Source organism: Pagrus major, chromosome 11, assembly GCF_040436345.1.
Source record: "Pagrus major chromosome 11, Pma_NU_1.0".
Classification (NCBI taxonomy): Eukaryota; Metazoa; Chordata; class Actinopteri; order Spariformes; family Sparidae; genus Pagrus; species Pagrus major.
Window position 1 is genome coordinate 13099814 of NC_133225.1, and position 25779 is coordinate 13125592.

The 25779-nt window shown below is 43.6% G+C and overlaps 1 protein-coding gene across 2 annotated transcripts; it reads left to right on the top strand.

Annotated features, from left to right (window-relative positions):
* The first annotated feature begins 491 nt into the window (after positions 1–491).
* rgl1 (ral guanine nucleotide dissociation stimulator-like 1) lies at positions 492–25415 on the top strand. 2 transcript variants are annotated; one of them, XM_073476881.1, is made up of 18 exons: positions 492–798; positions 15680–15790; positions 17761–17969; positions 18066–18140; positions 18283–18473; positions 18581–18705; positions 18825–19040; positions 19126–19229; positions 19391–19475; positions 19967–20056; positions 20397–20483; positions 20731–20763; positions 20863–20984; positions 21289–21378; positions 21537–21720; positions 22769–23020; positions 23132–23246; positions 23609–25415. In XM_073476881.1, exons 1-18 carry the CDS (start codon positions 640–642, stop codon positions 23794–23796), a joined length of 2436 nt encoding a protein of 811 aa, XP_073332982.1. In that variant the 5' UTR covers positions 492–639; the 3' UTR covers positions 23797–25415. The 2 variants fall into 2 exon arrangements, with proteins under 2 accessions (XP_073332982.1, XP_073332981.1); XM_073476880.1 differs by lacking the exon at positions 492–798 and adding an exon at positions 12994–13251.
* The last annotated feature ends 364 nt before the right edge of the window (positions 25416–25779 follow it).

Here is a 25779-nt window from a genome sequence, read left to right on the forward strand (position 1 = left end):
AATAAGATTTGAAATCTGTGGGAAGATTTAATGACTGCAGTTTGGGAATGAATGAGGACAAAAGTCCGTCCATCATGGAAAATATCCACTATTGTTAGTAATTCTTAGAACCTCTTCCATAACATCCTCCTCTCTGTCTCAGCTTTCCTGCCTCCTTTTCCTTTTCTTCACATTCTTCCACAGTCAGACTGTCTTTAGTCAAAGGGTAGTTTTTTTTAACGGTGGGGGGCGGGCCGGGCCACCGAGTGATAACTCCTCCCCTTCTGGCCGGGGTGAATGTAGAAGGAGGGAGAAAGAAAAAGAGGGAGAGACAATAGACTTTAATCACTCATGTGGTTGAGAGCTGTTGGCAAGCCAAGTTCCACGCACTCGAGAGAGGAAAAAAAACAGAAGAGGGGGCAAGATAGAAACTGTTTGTGGTTGAAGAGAGAAACAGGAAGGCGGACAACTTGAGAGGGTCATTAGTTACACCTCTGAGCTAAGGACAAGTCCAGTCTACAAGGAGGAGGAGGTCACCAAAACATCTGGCAGTCAAGACCTAAAGAACATCCTAAATCTTCATCTTCATCCACTCTGCCGTCCGCACTGGAGTATGTCCTGCCATCCCTGTCATCCCTGCCGCTGATCCAGGCGGTCAGCATGATCTCCCACTACCCTCTGGCCACCCTGCTACCTTGGCCTGCGAATACCCACCACAACTGTCCAGGCCTGGACTGCGCCTTACTGCTGGAGGGGGAAGGAGGTGTTGCCCTGCAGAGGTACCAGCCTCGCTCACCAGAGAGCAGCCCTCGCCACTGGGTCAGTACACGGAGGAATGATTGTGTCTATTTGTTGAACGTGTTTTGATTTCTGGGAAAGCACAGGTACTTCCAGTCTTGTTAAACAATCTGGCAGATGTTGGCCTCTGAATGAATGACCTTCCTGTGGCTTCTGTTGTTTGGTGTCAAAGGTTTGAGTGGTTTTGATAGATTCAAGGGTGGGAAGTGATGCGGAAAGTGACTGGAGCAGGAAAAGGAGTAAGATTAATCAGGAAAAAAAAACAATTCACTGAGAAAAGAGGGCTGGGATTGTAAACAGCTAAAGATTTGAAGTGAGGAGAAGTGTTTGTGTCTCCTTCAAGGTCTGTTTGTTGGATGGATGTGGTGATGGTGAGAAAAAGGGGAGAGTGATAGGACAGGACAACTGTGGAGAGTGTTGATGCCCACTCAAAACACACTTGTTGAATTTATGGTCAAAAATACTTCATCGCAGTGAATATATGACACAGAAATTAGCATTTTAGTGAGATAAATGGGACTTTGATGGGTTTCAATAACAACAGTGTGTTTTTTTAGACAGTTTCTTCATTTGTTCCATTTGTAGATTTCCTTTTTTTTATTTTTTTTACTTATGACGAGCAAGAAACTTTAACGTGCGTGCATGAAATCACAGCATATCCGTGGCTGTTCTGGACTCAGCAGTTCTGGCCCGACTGCCGGTCACATGAACATTTAACTGATAGTGACACATTCCTGCACTCAGCAGTCTACACTTCCTACTTAAAACCACCAGTGTGATGTACAGTATGAGAGGGTCATTCTGAAGCCAAATCCAAAACATCCTCAACTTATCAGTCTGGTCAACTAAGTGATCAGAATAGAGCAGCAACGACTAAGTGAAAAAAGTCAAAATTCTTTGATCCCAGCTTCTTAAATGTGAATATTTATTGGTTGCTTTACTCCTCCGTGACAGTAACATAGTGTATTTGGGTTGTGGACACAACAAGACAATTTAAGACGTCATCTTGGGCATTTTCCACCATTTTCTGACAACAAACTGCTTAACAATGGAAATAATCGACAGATTAATCACCATCAATTATCAATCGATCTTGAGGAGTGATTGCTTCGTCTTCTCTCAAATTATTACATTTCAGTTCCTCAGTTTGACCTTGACTCAGGGCAAACTTTATGCAACAAGATGACACCTCCTATTGCAATAATGCAAAGTAGACAGTAACCTTTGGCGACACAGACGGGAGGACAGCTGACCTCTTGTGTAAAGCAGTAATTCACATTCACTGTAACTACCTCTTATTACTCACTGTGTGTATGACTGGTCAGAGTTCGCAGAAGAGGCTTTACTCACTTTGCTTCAGAAAACGCTAGCAAAAATGTTGCCTACACATACACTTAATGTCAGCGTGCGTGCATTTTTGTTTGTTTACCTCGGCTTGATTCTTCTGCGACGTCACAGATTCCTCATAACAGAGTGATTACCAGAAAACAACTTGCAGCGACAGCTAATTCCAGCTTACTTGTGGCTGATTGTTTGCACGTGCACACTTGTGGTATTGAGGCTAAAGCGAAAATATTTTTTCAGTGTTTAGACATGGTGGCACATTGAGATTTAATGACAAGGGAGCCTGAGGTCAGAAAACCAGCCTGCTGAAGTATCCTTGAGCAAGACGCTGAACACCACCTGCCTTAGTACTGATATCATGTGACAGCATAAAGAAGATTTTCCAACAGCGATCATTTCAGCTAACTTGTTACAAGTTATGCAGTGAAAATGTTAGGTAAACATATGTAAGTATAATCAGGAAAATGTTCTTAAATACACAATACAGACAAAGGAAAGGACTAGGGAATAGCTGACTGTTATACAATTACATATAATTAGAATATTTTTAATCTTTTACTAATGTGAAAGCAGGATATTATTGTCGAAGCTGGTTGAGGTGGAACTATTTTGTGTAGGACTGCAACTAATGATTATTTTCCCCATTAATCGACTGATTGTTTGGTTTGCAAAAAAATCTGAAAAAACCTGCATAATGCTGGTTTTGTCCAACCATGATGACAAAATAAGAACGGAAAGAAACATTAATGATTGACAAGGTGATGTATTATTTACACAATATTGTCCTATACGTATAATTGCACACGATATAAACACAATGTCAGTACTTTATTTTAAAATATAAATCATGATTAATATCAGTATAATTTGACACCCCTGCTGGGAAATAAAAAAATAAATATTTTCATGTGTGCAAAACCTTCATTTGTAAAGTAACTCTTCCCTCTGAAATGTAGCAGGAAGTGACTCAAGAAAAGACTCAAGTACAGCACAAGTCTTCCAGATTTTCACTTGAGTAAATGTACTCACTTATATTCCACCACTGTAATTAAACACCCTGAAACTCCATTATTATTACTATGAAAACAACAGTTCAAACATTTCTGTTGGATGACTACATCATTGTGATGATTGTATGTTGTACTCTGAGTATTGGGAGATCATCCTCCTCCTCCTCCTCCTCGCTGCCTATCTGACTTCCTGGCTGACGTGTCCTCCCGTCTCACATCACTGTTTCCGCCAATTGTTTTTAAGGCTACAAAGATGGAGGTTAGCCTGCAGACGCTGACACTCTCTGAATGCTGCAGGCCAAAGTGAGGCTCAGCTTACATGCATCAGTCATCGTGTCAGAAACTTAAACCTTGTGACTGTTTTTACAGTATTGAGTTGTTATTGGCCTCACAGCTGGGCTAGGGGGCAATAAGAGTGGCAATATAGGGTTCAATAAAGTAATGTAAGAGAAAAACAAAACCATCAGTGGAGTAATCTTGGAACTTTAGGAGAAGTTTGCTTCATAAACTCAGACTGAGTCTTTTGCGGAAGCTTCCTGACCCCAGCATGATGCCTTTTTGAGTTATAAAGCAATACTTATACAATTTCAATTACTGATATTCTAGTCCATCAGCTGGCTCATGCTGGCTTGGAGGACAAAGATTTCACTGCTCTCAGGTGTCCCTCACTCTCCTGTTAGATAACTTTTTCTCTACCTACAGGTTATGAAACCATGCCATAAAGGCAGCGATTGGACTGATTACCTCTCCTGTAATCAGCCTGATGTGCGGTTAAGAACGTCAGGTCCACAGTTCAGCTCAGAGAAAAGGGTTGAGTGCTGAGGTGTCAGACATTATCCAGTCCGGTCCACTGTGGACAATGAGACTCCTGCATGAGCACACACGATAGCTCACACAGGCTGAGAGCGAGAAGAAGATGGAACGACTGTAGCGGATGATATAAATCACAAAGAATAAACGTACGCATTTTTTAAGATGAATTATTTGGATGTTGCAAGATGTGTCACAAGAAGGAATAACAAAGGTCTTGACCAGGTTTGAACCCAGTTGCCAAGAAGTGAAAGCGTTGACAAATACACACAATCTCAGTGGGTTATCACGGTACATTTTACTGCCCTGACTGCACTTTAGAAGTCTTTTATACTCTTCTCTCTCTGGCAGTGATAGGGTAATACGGTTAAGCCACATGCCGGTCAATAAAAGCTCCAGCAGAGGGAATATCAGCTGACACCTCACACCCGTTGGGTTACACTAACCAGCAGGGTAGTTCAATAACCTCAGGGGGTCATTCGCTGGAAATGCAGAAGTGATTTTCTACAGGGAAAACAGGGACAAAGGAAAAGAGGGGGGACATTTTCGATGATGCGGTGTTTCCATTGAAAAAGAATAAGAAAGCTGAGCTAGCACTCTTCCTTCCCCTTTCTTGTCTTTTTGAACAGAGAAGTGCACGTTTGGTGCTGATGCTCAGTGACGTCTCAGTGTTTCCATTTCCAGTGTTTTCATTCTTGCTCGTCGTGTGTTTTGATGACTGTTGTGATTCACTCATCCGGCTAAGACTAGTTCTTGAGCTTTTCCCTGTAAATGAGTGTAAAACTTTATAGGGTTGTGCAATTCTAAAATGTTAATTAAATACAGATACATCTTAAAAGTCGGTTAAAGGTCATGTCGATAACTTTTTTATGTAGACAAATCCTTTTTTAATAATAACGCATCGACACAGCTTATAGAAGTATCTCTTTTCCTCAAAAACATTATTATGATTGTGAATCATTGAGCCAATAGTGTATAACCTATTAGTATCACTTGGTATCTGTATTTTAACAGCGATCAACAGTCTTGGTAGTTGCCAGTTTGTGGAAAAAATGGCTGATTTCTACGCACCCAGGATACTGTACTGCCTTACATTAATTAGTTAGCATTAGCAACATTAACATTAGCTAGCGTTAACATGACAATGACACATTTAGTGGCTGAATGTTATCAGTAACATCGAACGAAATCAGTTCATTGATTAACCCAAAAAGCACTGACAGTAGACTCAAGTGGAGGGACAGTAATGTAAGTCCGTCCCATCATGCTCTGTCCCAAATTGCACAATACACAAACAACCACACTTCTCTTTTCTCCAGAATCCAGGTCCCGGTCATCCTTTTCCTTTCAGTCCACCACTTAAGAAGTTGTTTACACACTCTGGTGATCCCTTAGCGTGTCAAGTTGTCTGGTCGCCTGCGGCTCTGCAGAAGTTCAGATTGTGATCTTGGGGCCTAATTAGGTCACATAATGGGACTGGTGTGAAAAGTCAATACTGCGGGCATTGTCCCTGTCACCCGAGCATCCATCCCAGTGCAACAACACCGCAGGAGCAGCTCGCTCAACTGGGGCAGAAACTCATCGCACCATATGGAGATGGGTGTGTGTTTTGGGGTAGCGTGTGTGTGGGGTTGATAGAAGGCAGAAGGCAATATGTGCAGCAGAACCCTCTTTGATTTAGTTTTTATGGTCCTGGCATCTATGTGATGTGTGTGTGGCAAGGTGCCCCCACCACACACACACACACACACACACACACTCACACACACACACTCACACACACACACACTAAATTCTCTACGCCGTTTCCCGCTCAGGCAGGGCTCGCAGTATTAGCCAGGACGCATGACAGGGATCAAGCTGACTTTGTGATGTGTGTATTAGCGTTTGTGTGTGAGTGTGTGAAGCTGGAGGCAGCTGGTGTCCGGACAAATTTTTATTAATATGAGCGGTCAGCACGCACACATTCTGTATGTCAGCAGATTAGTAAACTATAATAACTCGACTGAGGTCAAACACAAAGAAAAACACTAACTTTAGAACAGGAAATACGTCCGGTGAGTTTAAGTTCAACAGCAGGATATATTTTTATATATATCGCAACTTTGCACAATGTTTTCAAGGCGTCCATATTGTTGTGGCAGAGTAAGTCTTATATTTTGATCGCTGTTGTGGCAACTTCTTGTTTTTTTGCGCCACATCACATACAGCTACTGCCTCTTTTTAGCAGCAGCTCTGATGTGTGTTGTCGTGCCTTGCTTACGCAGTTTCATTTCCTACACATGCTTCACACTTCAATCTAACACTAACAGCACTGCAGCGTGTTATCCTTCAGATTTAGAATAAGTGACAGCAATCGAATGGAAGGTTAAGGAAAAACTAAAATAACTGGATGGTTAGCTCAGGTGTGATTTTGCACGTTCAGATGTGATGAATGGGTAGTTTTCTGGCAGCAGTTGTCACCAGTGTGTTGCTGGCTTCATTGATGCTTCGTGTTGTTTTTGTTGCATACGTGACAACTTTAGGGTAGCATGTATCTGTCGGGCAACAGATGGTCCACCTCTCATTAGCAGGGGGTCAGACAGACAGCCGAGCCAGTCCAGACCGATTCATTCAAGGCTTAGCGGGGCTTAGATCTGGGATAGGGTCAGAGTTGGGGCCCCATGACGGGGGAGGGTTGTATGTGTGCGTGTGTGTGTGTGTGTGTGTGTGTGTGTATGTGTGTGTGTGTGTGGTGGGACTCTAATTTATCTTAACTCTTCTAAATGCACCTGAAAGTACCTAAACTACCAGCATCTGAGTCATCATAGCTGCAGAGAGGATTATCCTCGCTTTGATGCAACGGTCCAGCTGACCCCATATGGAGGCTGGTTTAAGAAAGAGTAAATCTGTTTCCCAATTTTTTTGCTTAAACATCCCTGCATATAAATATCATTAAACTTCGAGCAGCACCCTTTCCTTTAAGTACGTCTTGGTTTGCAGGGTCAGCTGTGTTTAATGTGGAGTGTGCAGGAGGAGGAGGAGGAGGAGGAGGAGGAGGGGGCTCGGTCTGCAGCTCTGGACTTTACTGGAAACTAATGATGTCACCCTTCCAGAGAGAGAGAGAGGGAGAGCTCCACAACAGCCCGGACAATAGATCTGAAGGGAGCAGAGACATGACATAAGAGAGGAGGGAGAGAGGCAGACAGAGCTTTAATGTGGCTGTTTGAACAAAGGGTTCAGTTGACCGAAGACGGCAGAAACAAAGACAGAAAATGCAGCTGCGTGTGTTATGAGAGAAGACCTGGCCTGCCTTATCTATCTGTTCTCATTGTTTTTCCTACTGGATCCACAGACACTCATCTGCTGAGCTGTTACCTCATTAAACAACTCTCAGATAAGCATGTGGACGCACTGAGCGCCTCGCCATCGCCACACTGCTCTTAAACTACCTTTTTAAACTGCTTTGATTGTACCCTTCTGAGGTTTTATTGAGTTACAGCAGATCATCCTGTCCCCGCACCATAAACTCAACCTCATGACTTTTGTTGCTCTGGCGAAAACCTCTGCTGACTCCGGATAAACACAGCGGTTTATGAACTCTGCCCTCTACTGGGCAGTATGCTTTAGAAACACAAACCCACCAACCACACACAAACATACAGTGAAACACACCGTGTGCATACCGAAAGATAATGCAGGAAGAATGTACAAACAAGAACAGAAAGCAGTGACACGTTCGGTCCGGATACGGGGGCAGCGAGGACTTTCCACTCGAGAGTTTGGCTCCAGACACAGACGGTACTCCTCTCACAGGATGAAAATGATGAGTCTCCTCTCTGTGTTTACTCGTATCCAGCAGGAGAGAATGAAAGCAGAGTGTCTATTTCCGGTCTGAAATATATGAAATCACTCTTTTTGTGGAAGCCAGCGCATCATGGTCCTGTTGCATCACGCTTGTCTTTCAGCCAGTGTGGATCCTCACAGTTTCTGGCTGTTCTGTGAACTCTCTCCCGTCTGTGTCTGTCTCTCCCCCTCACACTCACAGAGGAGATAATGTCCTTTCAAGTTAATCTCAACACTTTCTCAGATACACGACCTTCTTATCTTGGATGGAAACACTGAGACCCCCACTCCCATCACTGTTCTGTTTTGGCAGTATTGTGATGACCCTCGTCTCCTCTCCTCTCCTCTCCTCTCCTCTCCTCTCCTCTCCTCTCCTCTCCTCTCCTCTCCTCTCCTCTCCTCTCCTCTCCTCTCCTCCATTTTATGACCATGCTCCAGGCCAGAGAGGCTCCCCAGCCAGTCAGGTATGAGGACAGCAGGCTCGCTGGAGTCAGGAGGTTGGAGGCAGGAAGTGGGAGATTTCCTGGAATGTGCGTTTTTCCCCACAGTGGTGCAATAACAGCGCGAGGCAGCGCTCCTCCTGTTTTTGTCCCCTTTCTGTCTGTACTGTGGCTCCCTGTTCTAAATCGGTGGAACAGGGAGAAGAAGACGAAGTTCAATAATGGCAGGAACCCTCGTCAAGGGCTTTCCTAAGTGTAATTACGTCATTAGAAAGGAAAAACTTGAGGATTGGGCCGTGCTTACTGTAGGAATTCCATGGGCAATATTTCATAGGCTTTCAAACATAACAATCAAGTCTGTTACATTAACTTTGACATTTAGGCTACAGGACATCTGTTTCCTACAGAGAGATATAGGGTTCTCATACATTTACCAGAGCTCTAGACTTAAGTCACAAATATAAACTTTAGGATAGGAAACTTTAAGATTCTTAAACTAAATTATACTCCGCTACATTGTAGAGGAAGGTTATCTGTAATACAGCTACTGTACAACAGTTACCACTTACTGTACAGACTGAACAGATACAAGAGCTTGCTCTCATTCATGTAAGAAACACAATTAACATCCCACATCATTGTATTTAATGTTCTGCATTCATGGACTTGATGAGACGAACAGCTTGACTTGCAATCAGCAAACCTCACAGCGGTGATAAGGCTCCAGGAAGTCACTGCTTCCGGTCAGTGCTGGACATAACCCTGACATTTCTGCGCTTTGTTTTTTTTTGTACAGGTTAAACAAATGAGACATAATGTCTTAAATGCACAGTATGTACTTTCTGCTGCCAGGGGTCTCTTAAAACTCAGAACTGGAGACGTAAGTGGCGCGGGATCATGGGATTTGTAGTCTATATTGTTAAACAGCCACCATAGAGTGCTGCAGAGATGACGTATTTTTGTAGGCTAACCCAGAAATTGGCGTGGCTATGGTTCCCTCGACCAAAAGCCTATGAGATTGTTTAATTGGACTTTTGATTATTGCTGAAAATAAACTATGGAAAATACAAATTTATGATACTTACACATTTTCACGTTTGTTCAGCAAGATAATCTCCACAGATAAACACCACTTTTGTGATTTTTGAAGCATAAATGAAATCGGCGGAAGTAAAAAGCTAAAGGCTGTAAACGGACTACATAGCTATTGCATGACTTCAATGTCACCAACACTAAGCTTCCTACTACACTATACTGTACACACTTTAGTATAAATTGATCAATCTACAAGTTGTAAAGTTAGATTAAGAATAGTTTCCAACTAAAGTTGCATGTAAAAGAAACACTAGTGATAATAGTAGATAATGATAATGCCCCCGAGAGCGTCTGGAGTCTCTTTTAGCCACTTGTTAGCAACCACCTCTTTCTAGACACGTAAACATGTTGTAGAAAGTGAAAATGTTTTTAGCTTGTGGTAACCACAGACCTTATTCCAGGCATTTCCCTGAAAACCCATTCATTAAAACCCGTTCGAGATAACGGTACCGGAAGTTCAAAAGAGGTAACTTATTTCTGGGTTTTATGACTCATTCCTCATTCCACTGCATTGCTGATAAAAATCTATCTGACGTGACTCTGGCAGAAATGTTCATGGATGACGCACCTTCGCCAACTTCATTCCTCTGTATCTGACTCTCCAGGAAGTTATAGGCATAGGCAACCGAATTAAACGCACTATTACCGATAATTACTGAATAAAATTACAGATTTCAATGGGTTCAATGTAAGTACACAGCTCGACAAAATATATATATGTAAAGGAAAAATGGGTCTAGTTGTTTATAGACATTTTTAATGTAGAAATGTCACGTATTATATCTTCAATCAATGAGCTTTAGAGGTGCTTGTAGCAGGATTTTGGTGCCTTTGGACAGACCCAGGCTGTTTCCAGTCTTTGTGATAAGTTAAGCTAACCACCTGCTTGCTGTAGCTTCATGTTTAGAGAACAGACATGAGATTGATATCAATCTTCTCATCTAACTTTTGGCAAGGGAGCGAACTGAGCCCCTAAAGGACTTTGGTTTAGAACAAAATACCTAAAAACTGCTCTGGCATTTACTGAAATGCAGCCTCCTCTTCCTTAAACTATACACCAGGCCTCATCCGATGTGTCCCATTAGAGTACCATTATAGTTCAATGGACCTGGACCCCAGAGAAAAAGAGAAGAAACATACATTTTCATCTCAAGTTGAAAGATGTGCGTACTCATCTGCTCATCCATCATCAATCAGACGGAGCAGCAGCTGTCACATTTGTCCGACGTCTTGTTTGCGCTGAGATATGACATCACTCCCACTGTGAGACCAACACTCTAACCCCCTCGGGGCTGAGCCGGAGGTCGTGTGGGGTCGCAACCTTCCCACTGCCCCTCTGGGCTTCCCAGAGCTCCAGAGACCCAAGTGGACAGCGGGGCAGCTCGGCCTGGGAACTGGAGCCCGGCCAGATATGCAGTCAGCAAGAAGAGTCACTGATAAGACATATGACCACCACACACGGACACAAACACTGATGGACACGCACATCGGGCTTCCCTGGCCTTCTGGGAGCAAAGATACCCAAAGTGGGGGACCTTGTGTGTTGTGGGTGCATCTGTGTGTGTTGACAGCATGGTGTGTGACGCTCAGTGTGACGTTGGGGTTATGTGTTGGTGTTATGGGAGCCAGAGGAGTGGGTGGATATATCGCGTTCACACACACACACACATATACAGCAGGTCTAGCCATATCTCCCACTGAGCCAGATGACAATAAGGATCATAACGTTTGCACTGTCTCCCGACTCTGAATCAGCCGACTACAAACGTACGAACCGCCGCTTGCTCACATTTGATCTATGTTTACGATACAACTTTGTACAAAAAGGCCCCCCACACAAAGTCTGCACTTGATTCACATCTTCCCGTTTATTCACACAAGTGGGCTGTTTGAGTACGTGTGAAGGCACATTCACAGTGGAACAGTGCTGTCCATTATCACACTGAGCCTTTTTTCCTCCACTGTCACTGACAATGCACAGTACTGGTGACGGCATCTACAGCCTTCCTTGTATTGTCCCACGCAAAGGCCGTGAGGCTGCAGCTGCTACAGTGCATCACTTCATCCACTCGTATGAAATCTTCGTTTTAATGTTTATTCTGACAATAAGTGTGTTTTCTTCTGTCTTCCGTTTTTAATGCGTATAAATGACTAAAAATGAGTGGAAACTGGAAACTGAGTGGAAATGCAGGCAATTACAAAAGATACATTGATACATTAAACATTTAACACTGAAAAGGTGAAAAAAGCAGCATCCATACAGATAAGGAGATGTAACGTTCCTGAAATAAATACATGAAACAAACTAAATGCCACATTTCAATTGTGTTTTTTAGTTGTTTTCACTTCCTCTACAGTGGTTTCATGGCACACTGTGGTGCCAGATGGGAAATTTTAAACTATTGTGCCAGAGGCCTTAAATTATCATATTTCTGGGAAAATTACTGAATGTGAGTCATAACCATGAGAACAAATAGGCGTAAATGTGCAATTTTACAAAACAACAAGCAAACAACAGCGCTGCCTGTGAATCAGGTTCATCATCAGAGCATGACTGGCTCCAAAGAGGTCACGCGAGGCCTAAGATGCATATTTTGCTATCCTGATCATGTCAGGAAGTGAGTTAAAACGAGACAACGTAGACCAAAACCAACTTCTAATGTAAACATCACAAAATGGCTAAATTATTGTACATTATGGTATTATTAATTGTTCATTGTACTGAGAGCGAAATCATAGTACAAAGAGGAGTATTATTGCACATCTGGCAAGGCAGTTGGCACCTGCCTAATATTTCTGTGCCACAAGCTATTTATGTCTTTGAGCATCTCTTGTTCATTACATTATGGTAGTGGAATGAAACATGCATTCATTTGCATTCATTTTCTTTTGCAATACTTTCTGCTTTTACAAATCAGTTTTGATCCTTTTACTGTAACTGTCCGTTGACAGATAATGTTAGCTTAAAGGAATGCTATGCTAAATCGGGTCAGTATTAGGCTTCAGCAAAAAGTCAAAAAAGTAGGTATCTTTAAGATTTATGGCATTTTTATTGTGAAATTACTCACGTGTTACCATATATCCAACTGACAAAAAACCCAAAGCAACATGGCACCAAAAAGATCGACATAATTAGTCTAACTTCGACCTTTAAGTCTCATATTATAGAATTTGGCATTGTTACACAGTACAATTAGTCCAAGACAATATTGGAAAATCATCCAAGACATCAAAAAGTTTCATCATTATTACAAGCTAAACAATCAAATAACAAAATTTAAAAAGTGATAACAATAAGACACTGTAGTTTACTGTAGGCTATATTGCACATGCAGGGATGTCCATTTAATTCTCAGAAACACTTTAAAAAATAAATAAAACAGCAGCAACAGAAACGAAAGAGAAAAATGAGAATAATGCGCATTTCATTTTGTAAAATCATCATCTGTTTTTGTTTTAAACAAAAAGGAAACAAAACCCTTTTAATATACGAATGACAACAATCAGTATGAGTGCTGTGAACTTCACAGGAAGCAGATTTATGATTCGTGCGTATTTTGTGTGTTGCGCAAACACAAATCAAGAAGCCTGCCTACGTCTGAGCGCGCAGATTGCTGTCAGTAGTGTGATGAAAGTCGGACAAAAAGGGAGGAGGAGGAGTTTAAACGGGACTGTTGTGAGTGCAAGTGGGAGGAGTTGGGCCATTCAGTAGAAGAAGGGAGAGCCTACTGACAGACAGAGGAGGAGGATTTGGAGTTTGGAGCGGACGGAAGTGTGTGTGTTGGTGAAGGAGAAGAACATTTTCAGCGAGGACTTGGGGTTTTTCTGTCTTTTTCTAAAATAAGGACCACATCTTCTTCTTTCCTTGGCGGATTATTCCCGAGCTCTGATGTTGTCCCCGGATCATGAAAGAAACGCTCACCATGAAATTCGCCTGGAAAACTAAAATGGTAAAAACAAAAAGAAAAACTCTCCTTGGTTTCTCATCCTGTGCTCTGTTGTTGGGTTTGTGGTTTGGGAGAGGAAGGGGGGGTTAAAGAGGGAAAGGGGGGAGAAAAAGGAGGAGGAGGAGGGGGGGGGGGTGTATGTAGGCTTGGGAAAGTAGCGGATCAAGGGGGAGAGGAGAGGAGGAGGAGGGGGACGGTGGGGGAACAGTCAGAACATTGAGTTTTAATTGTTTCTACTCGGCTTTAAATCCAGTTTAACCTACATTGTCTGCGCGTAAAGATGTCGCGCAAAGTTTGGAGACGTGGGGATCAGAGGGGGGGGAGATGGAATAATAATAATAAAAAAATCCCCTGCCGACTCCGCCAGAATATGAACTCGATCCGCTAGCTTTCCCCTCCCTGATGGTGGTGGATATGAAAACTTTTGTCTGGGGGCCCACAGTGTAACAGAGAGGGAACAATTGGCGAGGCCCCTGCCTCTCCACGGGTCCCAGCTGCGTCCAGGCGAGGAAAACACAAAAGCCAACAGATCAGCGCCAAAGATTCCACACAACTGTTGTTGTTGTTATCTTGGGAGTATTGTTTCACGCACAGCTGATAGGATGATAGGCAAATTAGCACTACTTGAGCAGAGATAGCGTGCTGCTTGCTTACTTTAGTGTCCTCCCTGTGCACTTTTTGAGCATCTTCAGTGGAAGGGCCAGAGTAAGTGCAGAGGTAAACAACTCATCTCCTGTTTACATCCAACCCAGGCTGTTTGAGATGCTCTCTCTAAACTCGCCCCTATCTGCTGTCTAATTTTCTAAGTCCTCCTCTCTCTGGTGACTGGCGCGACTGTTTTCCATTTTCCTGCAAGCTCGTGGAACTTTGTCCCACAATAAGCCCTGAACTTGGTGCACAAAGCGAGCAGAGCTTTTTTCTAAAACCCTGCTCTGAAAAACATCTCCAGTTCTGTGGCTGACAAAAAGCAGGCTGTGTGTGCAGACTGTGAACTCAGCAGCCCGGGCCGGCCAGCACAGAGACCTCCCGCTATTGTTTTGGGAGTGTGTGGACTGCATGACTCATGCACTGATGTATTTATCTGTCTCTGCGCCAGCCAGCCAGCCATCCATCCAGCCGGCAGCCAGCGGCGGTTAAAGACAGAGGCAGAGAGACATGCACTTAACTGACCATAGGACAAGATGCTGAGCAGGGTACAGGCGTGTAGACATGTTTCTGACAAATCCATCTCAGGACGTGCAGACATGCTTGTCGGTTTCATCCGCCAGATCCCGTTAAAATCCCTTTTACTCCTCCTCTCGCTTTCTTTCTCTTTCTTTGTGTTTTTTGGTTCGGGCTTTCTTTTCATCTCAGCATCACGTTTCTGTTCAAACCCAAACACGGCCCAGTCATGGCTGAGTGCCACCGGCCTCCAGGACCGTCCATTGAGCCTGTTAACGGCAACTTTGACCCCTGACCTCTTCTCTGGCACCCCTTCTGTTTGGGGAATAGCGTGGACTTTGCCATTGAGCTGTGTAAATGAAAGTGGGGACAAGTGAGAGTGATCTTGGCCGCTGCAGCCTGAGTGTGTGTTTGTGTGTGTGTGTTTGAAGACTTGGCCATAATACTGCATGCGTGGTGTTTATATTTGGCCTCTCCTTCGCTGTCTCTGCCTCTGTTTTTGTCTCCATATGTTGATGTCTCAGCAGGTCTGTGTTTGTGCGCACGCCCTCTCCGAGCAGAAGTTTTGTATTTTGATTTCTCTCTGCTGCTCCCTATGTTTGTGTTTACGCACTCCGCTGTTTGTCAGTGATTTACAACCAGACGCAGACACAGTACATATGGGGCAAGATGAGCACAAATCCATTTAGTCTTATGAGCTGCTTTAAGTGCGGCTGTGCTCTCGAGGCACAGATTTGTAATCAAGCTCCCTTGGCTTGTATAATCATGCAGACAAACAGACAAAAAACATGTCAACAGAGAGAACAAGTGATGCAAATGTTCTGGTTTATTATGTTGGGGGGCTTGTTTAAGGGACTTCATCCATTCTGGCTCTTATCTGCAGCTCAGGGAAAGGAGTCCAGCTCTGACTTCAGCTCCAGAGAGACCGGGACACGGTGAAAGAGATGGATAGGGAATAAAAGAGGGAGTAAAGACAGGGAGGGAGGCCTGGCAGGCTGCAGCGGTGGGGGTTGGGGAGCTGGTCATTCTTGATGTTTTTACTGCATTTTAGTCTTTCTTTTACTAGTTTGTGAGAGCGCTGTGGTTCTGTTTTTTTTCTCATTCTTCCTTCTGCTTTTCCAAAAAAAGCTAACTATTGCAGTGACACTTGCGGATCTTAGTTCTGCAGCCTGCAGCTATTCACAGGAAATTGTTTCATCTTTTTTTATCCAGAAACTCATCTCTCCTCTCTTCTCGAGCCTTTTCTAACATTCTCCCTGTCTTCTTCCAGAGCTCGGTGCAGGACTGGGGGGAGGAAGTCGAGGAAGGAGCCATCTACAATGTGACACTGAAGAGGGTTCAGATTCAGCAGGCCGCCAACAAGGGAGCACGATGGCTCGGGGTGAGTGAGTCCCGTCTGATGTCTCCCAGTGTGACAGAATCACAGCTGACAAGGCTTTTTGAAAGAGGAGACGAGTCAGGCTCCAAACCCTCAGCGAAACAGATCACACACAGGCTTTTTTTCCACTCTCTCAACCTGTCGCGCTGCAAAATCTGAAGTGGAAAAGTCTCTGGAATTTATCATGTGTAAATGGTTTATAAAAGCACTCCAGAAAAAAGCTAATCTCTGTTGTTTCAAACAGACTGTGTCTCTCAGTTGTGGGGCGTCTCTCTCTCACATTCGGAGCTATAAATCTCCCGGTTTAGACAACACCTTTTAGTCGCCTGCTGAAAATCAACAGTTTCACCAGACCTGGGCCGTTCAGCTGCAGCATGTGATTTCCTGACTTTGCCGGCTGCCAACAGAACCGCTCACTCCCCTCGTACAGTGGAGTTTTATAAAACGCTGCTATGACAAAAAAAAAGGGGGGGAGGGGGGGAGGTTTTTAAAGGCTTTTCCTTGAGTTGTGCATTTTTTCAGTGCTGTTTCCTCCACTGCTGCTGTTTATACCAGCATAATAAGACGTTATACAGTGTATTATTATGCTGCACAGAAGGGCCAATTAGGGGCATTATCCTTCCTTTCTCATGTGTGTTTTCTCAGTCAGATGTATGGGGATTTCTTTTGTCCACAAGAGAGGAAAAACAGGATCTTGTGTTAATTTGTGTGTTGGACTGTTGTCTCTCTGTGCTTCACATGGGGGGGGATGGGGGATTGGCACATGAAAGACGAAATAGATAACAGCTCTGAGGCTTTAAAACTGTATTGATGTATTGACGATGGCTCGAGCTGCCAACTGTATTCGAGCTAATTAAAACAACATGGCTCCTTTTATACAGTGCTGTCTATTGAGGGGAACAGAATAGAGAGCGATCCCTATTGAGACGTCAGTATATTTACTATGAACAGTCAATTGTTAGGGAATTACAGCAATTACAATCAGTGGGTTTGTACGCCGACACTGATGCATTGTTTATAGAGTGTGCAGACATTGTTTGCAGATTCAGTGTATTTCTAATTCACTGCGGACTCTAAAGTCTAAAGTGTGTCTGTGACTGTACGGTGTGTCACTCCAGATAAATAATGGTATTTTCTCAGTGCACCAAGTTGTTATCAGAGGGGAGAGGTGGGAGAACTTTGCTGTCTGGAGGGACGCAGGAGGAGGAGGAGGAGGAGGAGGAGGAGGGGTCTGCTGTGATTAAAAGCAGATTGGAGCGTTTCCTGTTGTAGCGTGCTAACTTCACCAAGGTCTCTTTTCTCTGCACGTCTGTGCCACCTCTTCTCCGACTCTCTCCCCGCCTGTTTTGTAACCGCTCGTTCTATTTCCCTGCGGACACAATAGTCGGACACATCTGGAGAAATTAAATATAGGTCAGGATTGTCCTTACCGTTTCCTCCCTCCATCCATCTCCTCTGTCTGAAGTCAGGGATTTTACGTTTCCTTTTTTTGGAAACTGACTGCAACTAATGATCGTTCTCATTTCATCAGTTAATCTGCTGATTCTCTTCAAGATTAATCGATGAATAAATTGTAATTGTAATATTAATACGTTTTTTGAAGATTAAACCATGTAAAGAGTCGACACCCAGAATAAGAGCATGAACCTGAAAATGAACACAGTATGTGACCTTTGTGTGAAAAAAGCCTCGCCGATAGAACAGGGGGAGAAAAAGGCAACAGACAAAAAAGGGTGGTGCCCGCTATAAATAAAATACAACACAAATACAAAATGAATTAGGTTTTGTTCTGTTATTAACTGTGGGAGATGACAACCAAAACAACCTGCCACATTAAAGGTATTAATCTGTGGTGACATGCATCCGAAGCTAAACAAAGCAAAGAAAAGCTTTGGAAGCACCGGCCAAGTCCCTGCAGTGAATAAAATCACGTCACAGTGGATTAACAGACTGTAAAATATGTGTGTGTTTAGGCGGAGGGCGATCGTCTACCTCCCGGCCACACGGTGAGCCAACTGGAGACCTGCAAGATCCGAAGTATCCGTGCCGGAACACTGGAGCGTCTGGTAGAGACGTTGCTGACGGCGTTCGGAGACAACGACCTCACCTACACCTCCATCTTCCTTTCCACCTACAGAGCCTTCGCAAGCACACAGACTGTACTGCAGCTGCTGCTGGACAGGTAGGGGCTGGAGTCAGGTGTTGCATAAAGCCAAAAGAATGCATTCACTATATGTTTAAGTGGGTTTTGAATGTCTCGCCTTATTTTCTGTCGCAGGTATGGAAGTGTGGAAGAAAATGAGCAAGACTCAGGCAGATGCCGAAGCTCTGAAGCCAATGGAGCCATCAGGAAGTGAGACACATTTTTATATGTTCACCACTATCACTTCCATATGAGCAGCTTTTATAGATAACATCCTGTAACTTATCACACCTGTCCCTTGATCGCTGCCAGCTCTCTTAACTCTAACATCTCTCCCTGCTGCCTTCCACAGTGCCTTGGCCTCCATCCTGCGTGCCTGGCTGGACCAGTGTCCCGAAGACTTCCAGGAGCCTCCTGACTACCCGTGTCTCCACAGGCTGATGGACTACCTGCGCAGGGCGCTGCCAGGCTCCGAGGCTCTCAGACGAGCAGAGGGTCTGCTGGAGCAGCTGCAGAGTCAGGCTGGCATGGATGATAGTGATGGTACTTCATTATTTTTTTAACATAAAGTTTGGCGCATGATGATTTATTTTATCATCCTAAGTGTCAAATTTCCTGTGAGTTCAACCGTTCATGTTGTCTGCTTTTAGCTGGTTTCCACGGCAACAGTTCTTTCTGCCTGGGCGAGGAGGAGGAAGTTGAGATCGAGGTCCAGGAGGACTTCCTGTCGTTTGACGCCGACCTGGTGGCTGAGCAGCTGACCTACATGGATGCAGTAAGTGGAGGGAAATGACACGGACTGGCAGTGTGGGAGGGAAAAGGTTGGGCAGGTTACGACTCTGTGATGTTTCTCCAGTGTCATCATCCTAACATCAGCCTGTTTTTCTGCTCTAGCTGCTGTTTAAAAAGGTCGTACCCCACCACTGCTTGGGCTCCATCTGGTCCCAGAGGGATAAGAAGCATAACAAGCACAGCGCGCCCACCATCCGTGCCACCATTACGCAGTTTAACGCCGTGGCGGCCTGCGTGGTCAGCACAATACTGAGGCACAGACAGCTCAGACCACATGTCAGAGCGCGGGTCATCCAGCGCTGGATAGACATCGCTCAGGTTAGAAGAAACACACAAATTCATCTTGCAACCTACCACAAAAAAAGGGCCAAGTCATGACTGTCGTTGTGTTGTGTTCTAACAGGAGTGTCGAATACGCAAAAACTTCTCGTCTCTGCGAGCCATCGTGTCCGCGCTGCAGTCCAACCCGCTGTACAGGCTGAAAAGGGTATGGGCCTGTGTGCACAAGTAAGCCTCCAATCTCTCAGCTATGCAGATAATCTCAGCAAGTCTCGATAGAAGAATCAGCCCTTTGGCAGAATTTAACAGCACCAGTGAAATGTTTATTTTGCATGTGTTTAATTTAGCTGATATTACCGTTAGCTAACATGAATCTGTGCTCTACGCAGAGACAGCATGCAGACATTTGAGGAACTGTCGGACATTTTCTCCGATCACAACAACTACCTGACCAGCAGAGAGCTGCTCATGAGGGTGAGTCTAAATTTCAGCATTTATTTTAAATATAAAGGGAAATTATTGAGTACGTTTAATAACCTTTGTTAACATTTTTAAGGGTAGACACTACAGGGGAAAACACACTTTTTTCTCACAATTTTTACAGAGGGGTTTGTTCATATATAGTTCATAACCTGGTTAATATAACATTTAATTCCTGATGACATGGCTTTGACCTTATTGTCTGATGTTTGGATTGATAAAAAGAGATTAGTATTGAATTTAGATGAATATTTCAACAAAAGGTAACAGAAATCTTGAACCTGGCTTTATCCATTGTTCAGATTTCTGTTCTGCAAGTTTATGCAAATGAGTAATGAGTAATCAAGTTTCATGGCGATGTATTAGTTGAAAATGTTCACCTGTAGTGTCTCCACTTAATGATTGAAATCCTGAAAACATGCCCTCATTGACTGGTTGGACTCTCTGAAGTACTGAAGCTTTGTTGTTTATGTTTCCTTCGACAGGAAGGTACTTCAAAGTTTGCCAGTCTGGAGAGTTGTGCCAAGGAGCACCAGAAACGCACCCACAAGAGACTCCAGCTGCAGAAGGAAATGGTGAGACAAAGAGACTAACTGAGAGCTTCTACTGAACAATGCCAAGTTTTCAAAGAGTTTGAAAACAGAGCTTTATAATTTGAAGCAACAAATTCCTCTCAGGCAATGTACTGTAAAGTGAGCTCTAGCCTCTCCAGTATGATGAAGCCACATGCTCAGCTTTGTTTACTCAGTGCGCTATGTGCTGCAATAAGCCCGTGTTGTATTTTACTAAACCCACACTGGCGTCTATAAACCACCACAATGTAAATTAGTCTCTGGCTTTGTTGTGGCGTCCTTAAAGTATTTATTTAATCTAAATGCGGTTTCAAAGATATCACAACGTGATGTTTCTCCACAGGGAGCGATGCAAGGAACGATACCGTACTTGGGGACTTTTCTAACCGACCTCACCATGCTGGATACGGCCCTGCCCGACCAAGTAGAGGTAAGAAGAGATTCTTGACACCTGCTGAATGTGTGTGAGAGCATGTGTCTGCGAGTTTGCACACCTCGGCAGATCTGAGCAGCCGGTCTGTGTAACCGCTGTCAGAAACTGGGGCGTAAGTTTCCATGAGTGCGTGAGGAATTTTGTCGGGCCATTTCTGGAGTGGTCCACCTAATGCTGTTTGTCTAAGCAGCCACTGGTATGTGATGTCCAGGGTCTGACAGCGTGCTCTTTGTGTCCTCCGCAGGGTGTTCTGATCAACTTTGAGAAGAGACGCAGGGTGAGTGCTCCCTCTGACATGATTAGGCCATCATCACATGATGAGCTCGGCTGACTGTTTAAAGATCTAACGTCGGTACATTTCTCTCTGACCCTGCAGGAGTTTGAGGTGATAGCTCAGATCAAGCTGCTGCAGTCGGCCTGTAACAGCTACTGCCTGACTCCGGAGAAGACTTTCCTCCGCTGGTTTAAAAGCCAGACTCAGCTCAGCGAGGAGGAGAGGTAACTGCTGCTTTTACTCAAAATGCCTCTTTTTTTCTTGTTTTCACCATTATCCATTAGATAACAAGCACATTAGAGCATGAGGTCATGGTCTGTTGGACCTATTGTTGAAAACAAGAACACAATAGAGGCTTCTTTCTGTTCGCTTCTCCCTGCTGTTCTTCTGTCACCTCTTCACTCCCTACTGATCTATTATGTTCTTCTGTCCTCTCTCACTTTCACGTGGGCACATGATTTTATGTTTTTATGATGATCTTTTTAATGATTATTTAATGATGTTTTTTACTCATGTCCTCTCTCGCAGCTATGCCCTTTCCTGTGAGGTTGAAGGTCTCGGTGACAGCAGTCCAACCTCACCCAAACCTCGAAAAAGCATGGTGAAGAGACTCAGCCTGTGAGTACATCTAGAAAATGATATAACCTAATGGAAGGAGGGTCTAGTTTTAAATTAAATCAAGTTAAGAATACTCTTCTGTCATATTCAAGCACTGGGTGGCTGTGACCCATTTATTTAATTATCTAATAGCTGACTTCCTCTCCTCTCCTCTCCAGGCTGTTCCTTGGAACAGACAGTAATGCAGCCAGCTCTCCGGTCAGAGAGACGCCGCGCTCGCCTCCTACTGGCAGCTCCGGGGAAAGCATGGACTCAGTCAGCGTGTCCTCCAGTGACTCCAGCAGCCCGTCAGACAGCGAGGGCCTCACCCCCACACACACCTCCGACTCCCAGCAGAACAAGGTGGGTTAATACAGTGGAGAAAATGTGTTGGTTTTTTGGTCATACTTAGTGTGAAAATTATATGTATGGGGAGGGTGGCTGAAATATGTGTTTGACTTTAGTTTCCAGCATGATTAATGTCTTTGATGCCAGCTTCAGACTATGAGAAATAACAACACGCTTTTAAAGTGGTACATGTCCATTTGCTGTTAATAACTAAAACCGCAAAAATAAATAAATAAATCACCAAAAACCCTTATGAGGCAAAAAAACAAAAACAAACAATAAAACAAAACCGTGATATGTTAATGGTGTAATCTTTTTTTTTACATAGCCACTAAACATTAGATTAAAAAGACACAAGTTGAATTAGCGGCTGTCAAAATGATGGAAGACATAACAAAATAATGTGCAGCGTTTACTGAATAATTTCCAGCAGCTCTTTATTTTTTTTTTAGTAAAGACTTGTCACTGACACATTAACATTTTTTGACATATTAAACTTTACTGCAGGTCTGCTTTCTGTGCAGAGTAAAGTGAATGTGGGAGCTGTCCATCAGGAAACTCTGCAGAGAAATGTTCAAACATTATTAGATCTATGATTTATGTCCACTCTGTTTTTCAGGACTGACATATTGGTTCTACCAGCTAATCATTCATTTTTTAAAACAGAGCTCTTATGTGTCAGAAAATGACACATTTATTACACACGCAGCACACAAAAGATTGATTTGATTTAAAAAAAAACATTTTTTACAGCTCAAGAAAGGGATGAATAAAATAAAATCTTACTCTGAGATGAGAGAAGATCCTTCACTACTCTTTCAAAAATCTTTCCTTCTGCAAAAAGAAGAAAATACATAACATTTTCCCTGTAACAATTTATTTACAGTCCCTTAATGAAAAACAGTTCAGTTTAGCCCTTCAGATGTCACTTCCAGTAATTCAAAGTCATGTTCCCCTCCTCCACCTCAAATAGCTGCAAGTTAATAATCAGAATAATCAAAATGATCCAGTTATGGTTAAATCTATCTGTATTTAACCAGCGGTTGTTGGTTTGTTTCCTCAGCTATCAGAATCCTCCTCTTGTACTTCACTCCACTCCATGGACACCAGCTCATCGACAGCCAGCGTCTCCATGACTCCTGCGTCTCCCTCCCTCCCCGGGCCCCTCTGCACCCACAGACGCTCCGTCTCCCTCACGCCCTTGAGCCCCAGCTCGCCGAGTCAAACCCCGCTTTATAACACGCAGGCGCAAGATGCGTGCATCATAAGAGTCAGTCTGGAGCACGGCAACGGGAATCTCTACAAGAGCATTTTGGTAAATACATGTGTGTGTTTGTGTTCCTGTGTGATGCTCCATGGTTACATTTTGACTTAATATGTTTTAAAACCCGTATAAGTAAATTTTTCTTGTCTACCCCTCAAACAGTTGACCAATCAAGACAAGACTCCCGCTGTGATTTCTAGAGCCATGGCGAAGCACAACCTGGAGGTGGAGCCAGAGGAGGGATACGAGCTGGTACAAGTCATCTCTGAGGACAGAGGTAAGAAAAACAAGACTCTACTTTTGAAAATTTTCATGGTTCCTCTGGGGTCCGCTCCAAAAACTGTGATTAATTAGCTTGTGCTAATTTTCCTCAGATAATATCTTCCATAATCAGAATAATTCCAGGATGTGTAGCCAGATGTTTTCAGGGAGTTTACAGTAAACAGAAGCTGTTGCTGCAGTTACTATATAAAACTATTATGAAATACCTTTTTGTATCTGCAATTCAGCATTTTAATTACTGCAATTTTTTTCCACTGAGCAGCTGTTTTCCAGACCTAATGAATCACAATGACCCACGGAGTGCTGACTAAACTTATAACGGCTCTGACAGTACTTTCTCTTTTTTTTTTCTTTCAGAACTGGTGATCCCAGACAACGCAAACGTCTTCTACGCCATGAACACCTCAGCCAACTTTGACTTCCTGCTGCGGGTGCGAGGCTCGTCGAGTCGGCCGGTCCAGCTGAGGAGCCGGTGTAGCTCCACGCTCCCTCGCACTCAGCACCGCTCAAGCCTGTCACTAAGACTCAGCAAGGTGACGCTGTGACCCTGGGGATCCAGCTGTGTGCCCTTACACCACTAATCCAGGACAATACTGGGTATGGACTCGATGTGAACTGATGGGCTTTGGATGATGAGGATGGATGAGGAGCTCTGATAGATCCCAATGAGACTATCAGCAGTCTCACCCTGAACTGAACCATCCCTTCTTCAGCCTTAATATGGACCATGGATGTGTAGCGTGACTGCTGTGCCAGTGGGACTTTTGACGAGTGACGCCTGTGACAAGAGTGAAACAGTGACCCCATGTGGGCCTCGCTCTTTAGAACGACAGGCTTTTGCACATTATTGTTATGGGAGCAGCCAAACTCCTGACCTCCAACAGTATTCTGATATTGAACGAACTTCTTTTTGTTCTGTGACGTCTGTGTAGTTGAATATTAACCTTTCTGGAAGTGTGATGAATGCAGAAAGAGAAGACTGATGGTGGAAGGGGAAGTGGACCAGGAGCGTCCAGACCTGTTGCCTTTATCGATGAATGAATGGACCTCTGACAGTATTCTGAATGATATTAATTGATTGACAGGAGCTGTGATGTCATTATATTCCCTCGCTCGTGCACAGTGTGCACTGCGTGTTCAGCCCCTCTCGTGTTATGAGCTGTGTGACGAATGCAGTGTTACGTGCGTTCTGATTGGTTCCGATTACTTGGTTTTAACAAGTCCCTTGCAAATATTAAAATGGCCTTACCTGCCCTTTCTTTAGGGTGTAGAGATTAAATCTGTGCTGATTTCTGATCCAGGAAGTCTTTCTCTCCCATCCACATTTTCAGTTTGGAAAAGATAAGAGATGGCGTGGAGGGAACTGACTTCCTCGGGATGGAAAGCACCACACAAAGTGTCTCAGACTGATGCATACTTGTACCTCTTTGCCCTTCATTATATGAACTATAGAGTTGCACTTGTCAGTTGGTAGGAGATGCCAATGGATGTGAATAGAGAAGAATGAGCAAGCCGCTCTGTAAGTGGTTTTCTCCCTCTTCACTAAATGAAATACTATTTTTGTTTGTAATTGTTGCTTTTTATATGTTTTTGTAACATGATTCAGGCCAGAAATGTGCACCAGCTCGGAGAGTGTTGATGGAGGACATTTTAAAAAAAGTAAATGTTAACGAATTCAGAGTGTCATTTAAAAAAAAAAAAAAAAAAGCCAGTGCCAGATTTTACTGTGATACATTTTCGAAAGCTTCACTGAGGGACACTTCACTTCATGACTCACACAAAAGCCAAACACCTCTCCACACAGCAAACAGCCATCTGTCCGTCTCATGAGCGCACTCCTCGTTTCCAGCACCGTCACCAACACTTCTCACCTGTCACATAACAGCCACACTTCAGTGGAAAAACACTCAATGTCATTTTTTGTCCTTTCACTTATCATCCAGTCCTGCAGATCTTAGAAATGTTATGTTATTGTGCCGTCATCAACCAGTTAATGCCCTTTGGTAAATATGGGAGAACTGGTTCACTGTTGGCCTTATGTTAATGGTCCAATCATTTATCTCCATGCAGCACTTCACTTCTCATTAAATCACCCTCGGTTCCTGTGTTCTTCACTGCCAAAGACTCTTCCTCTACCTGAATAAATAAATTATTATCATTATTATGATGGTTGTCCTGTGTTTTTTTAAATTTTTTTTTTTAAGGTATCATTTCACCAGATTACATTTTTGTGACAATCATAAAATACACATAGTAGTGATTTACCTGAAGAGAGTCATCACATACCTACAATATACTGTCAAGGATTAAATTGCACCATAAGGGCCGCTGGCTTATTTCCATTGTGATCCTCTGACAGGGCAAGATGCCAAACCCCGAAAGACTATCAGGTGCAAATACAATATCAGTTTCATCACATATCAGAATAACATAAACGGACAACTCTGAGTGAATCTCTATTCTGAGATAATGTTAGCTAGACATTTCTCCATCACCTACTTAAAACTTCTCTTTGCATCATTGAGTTT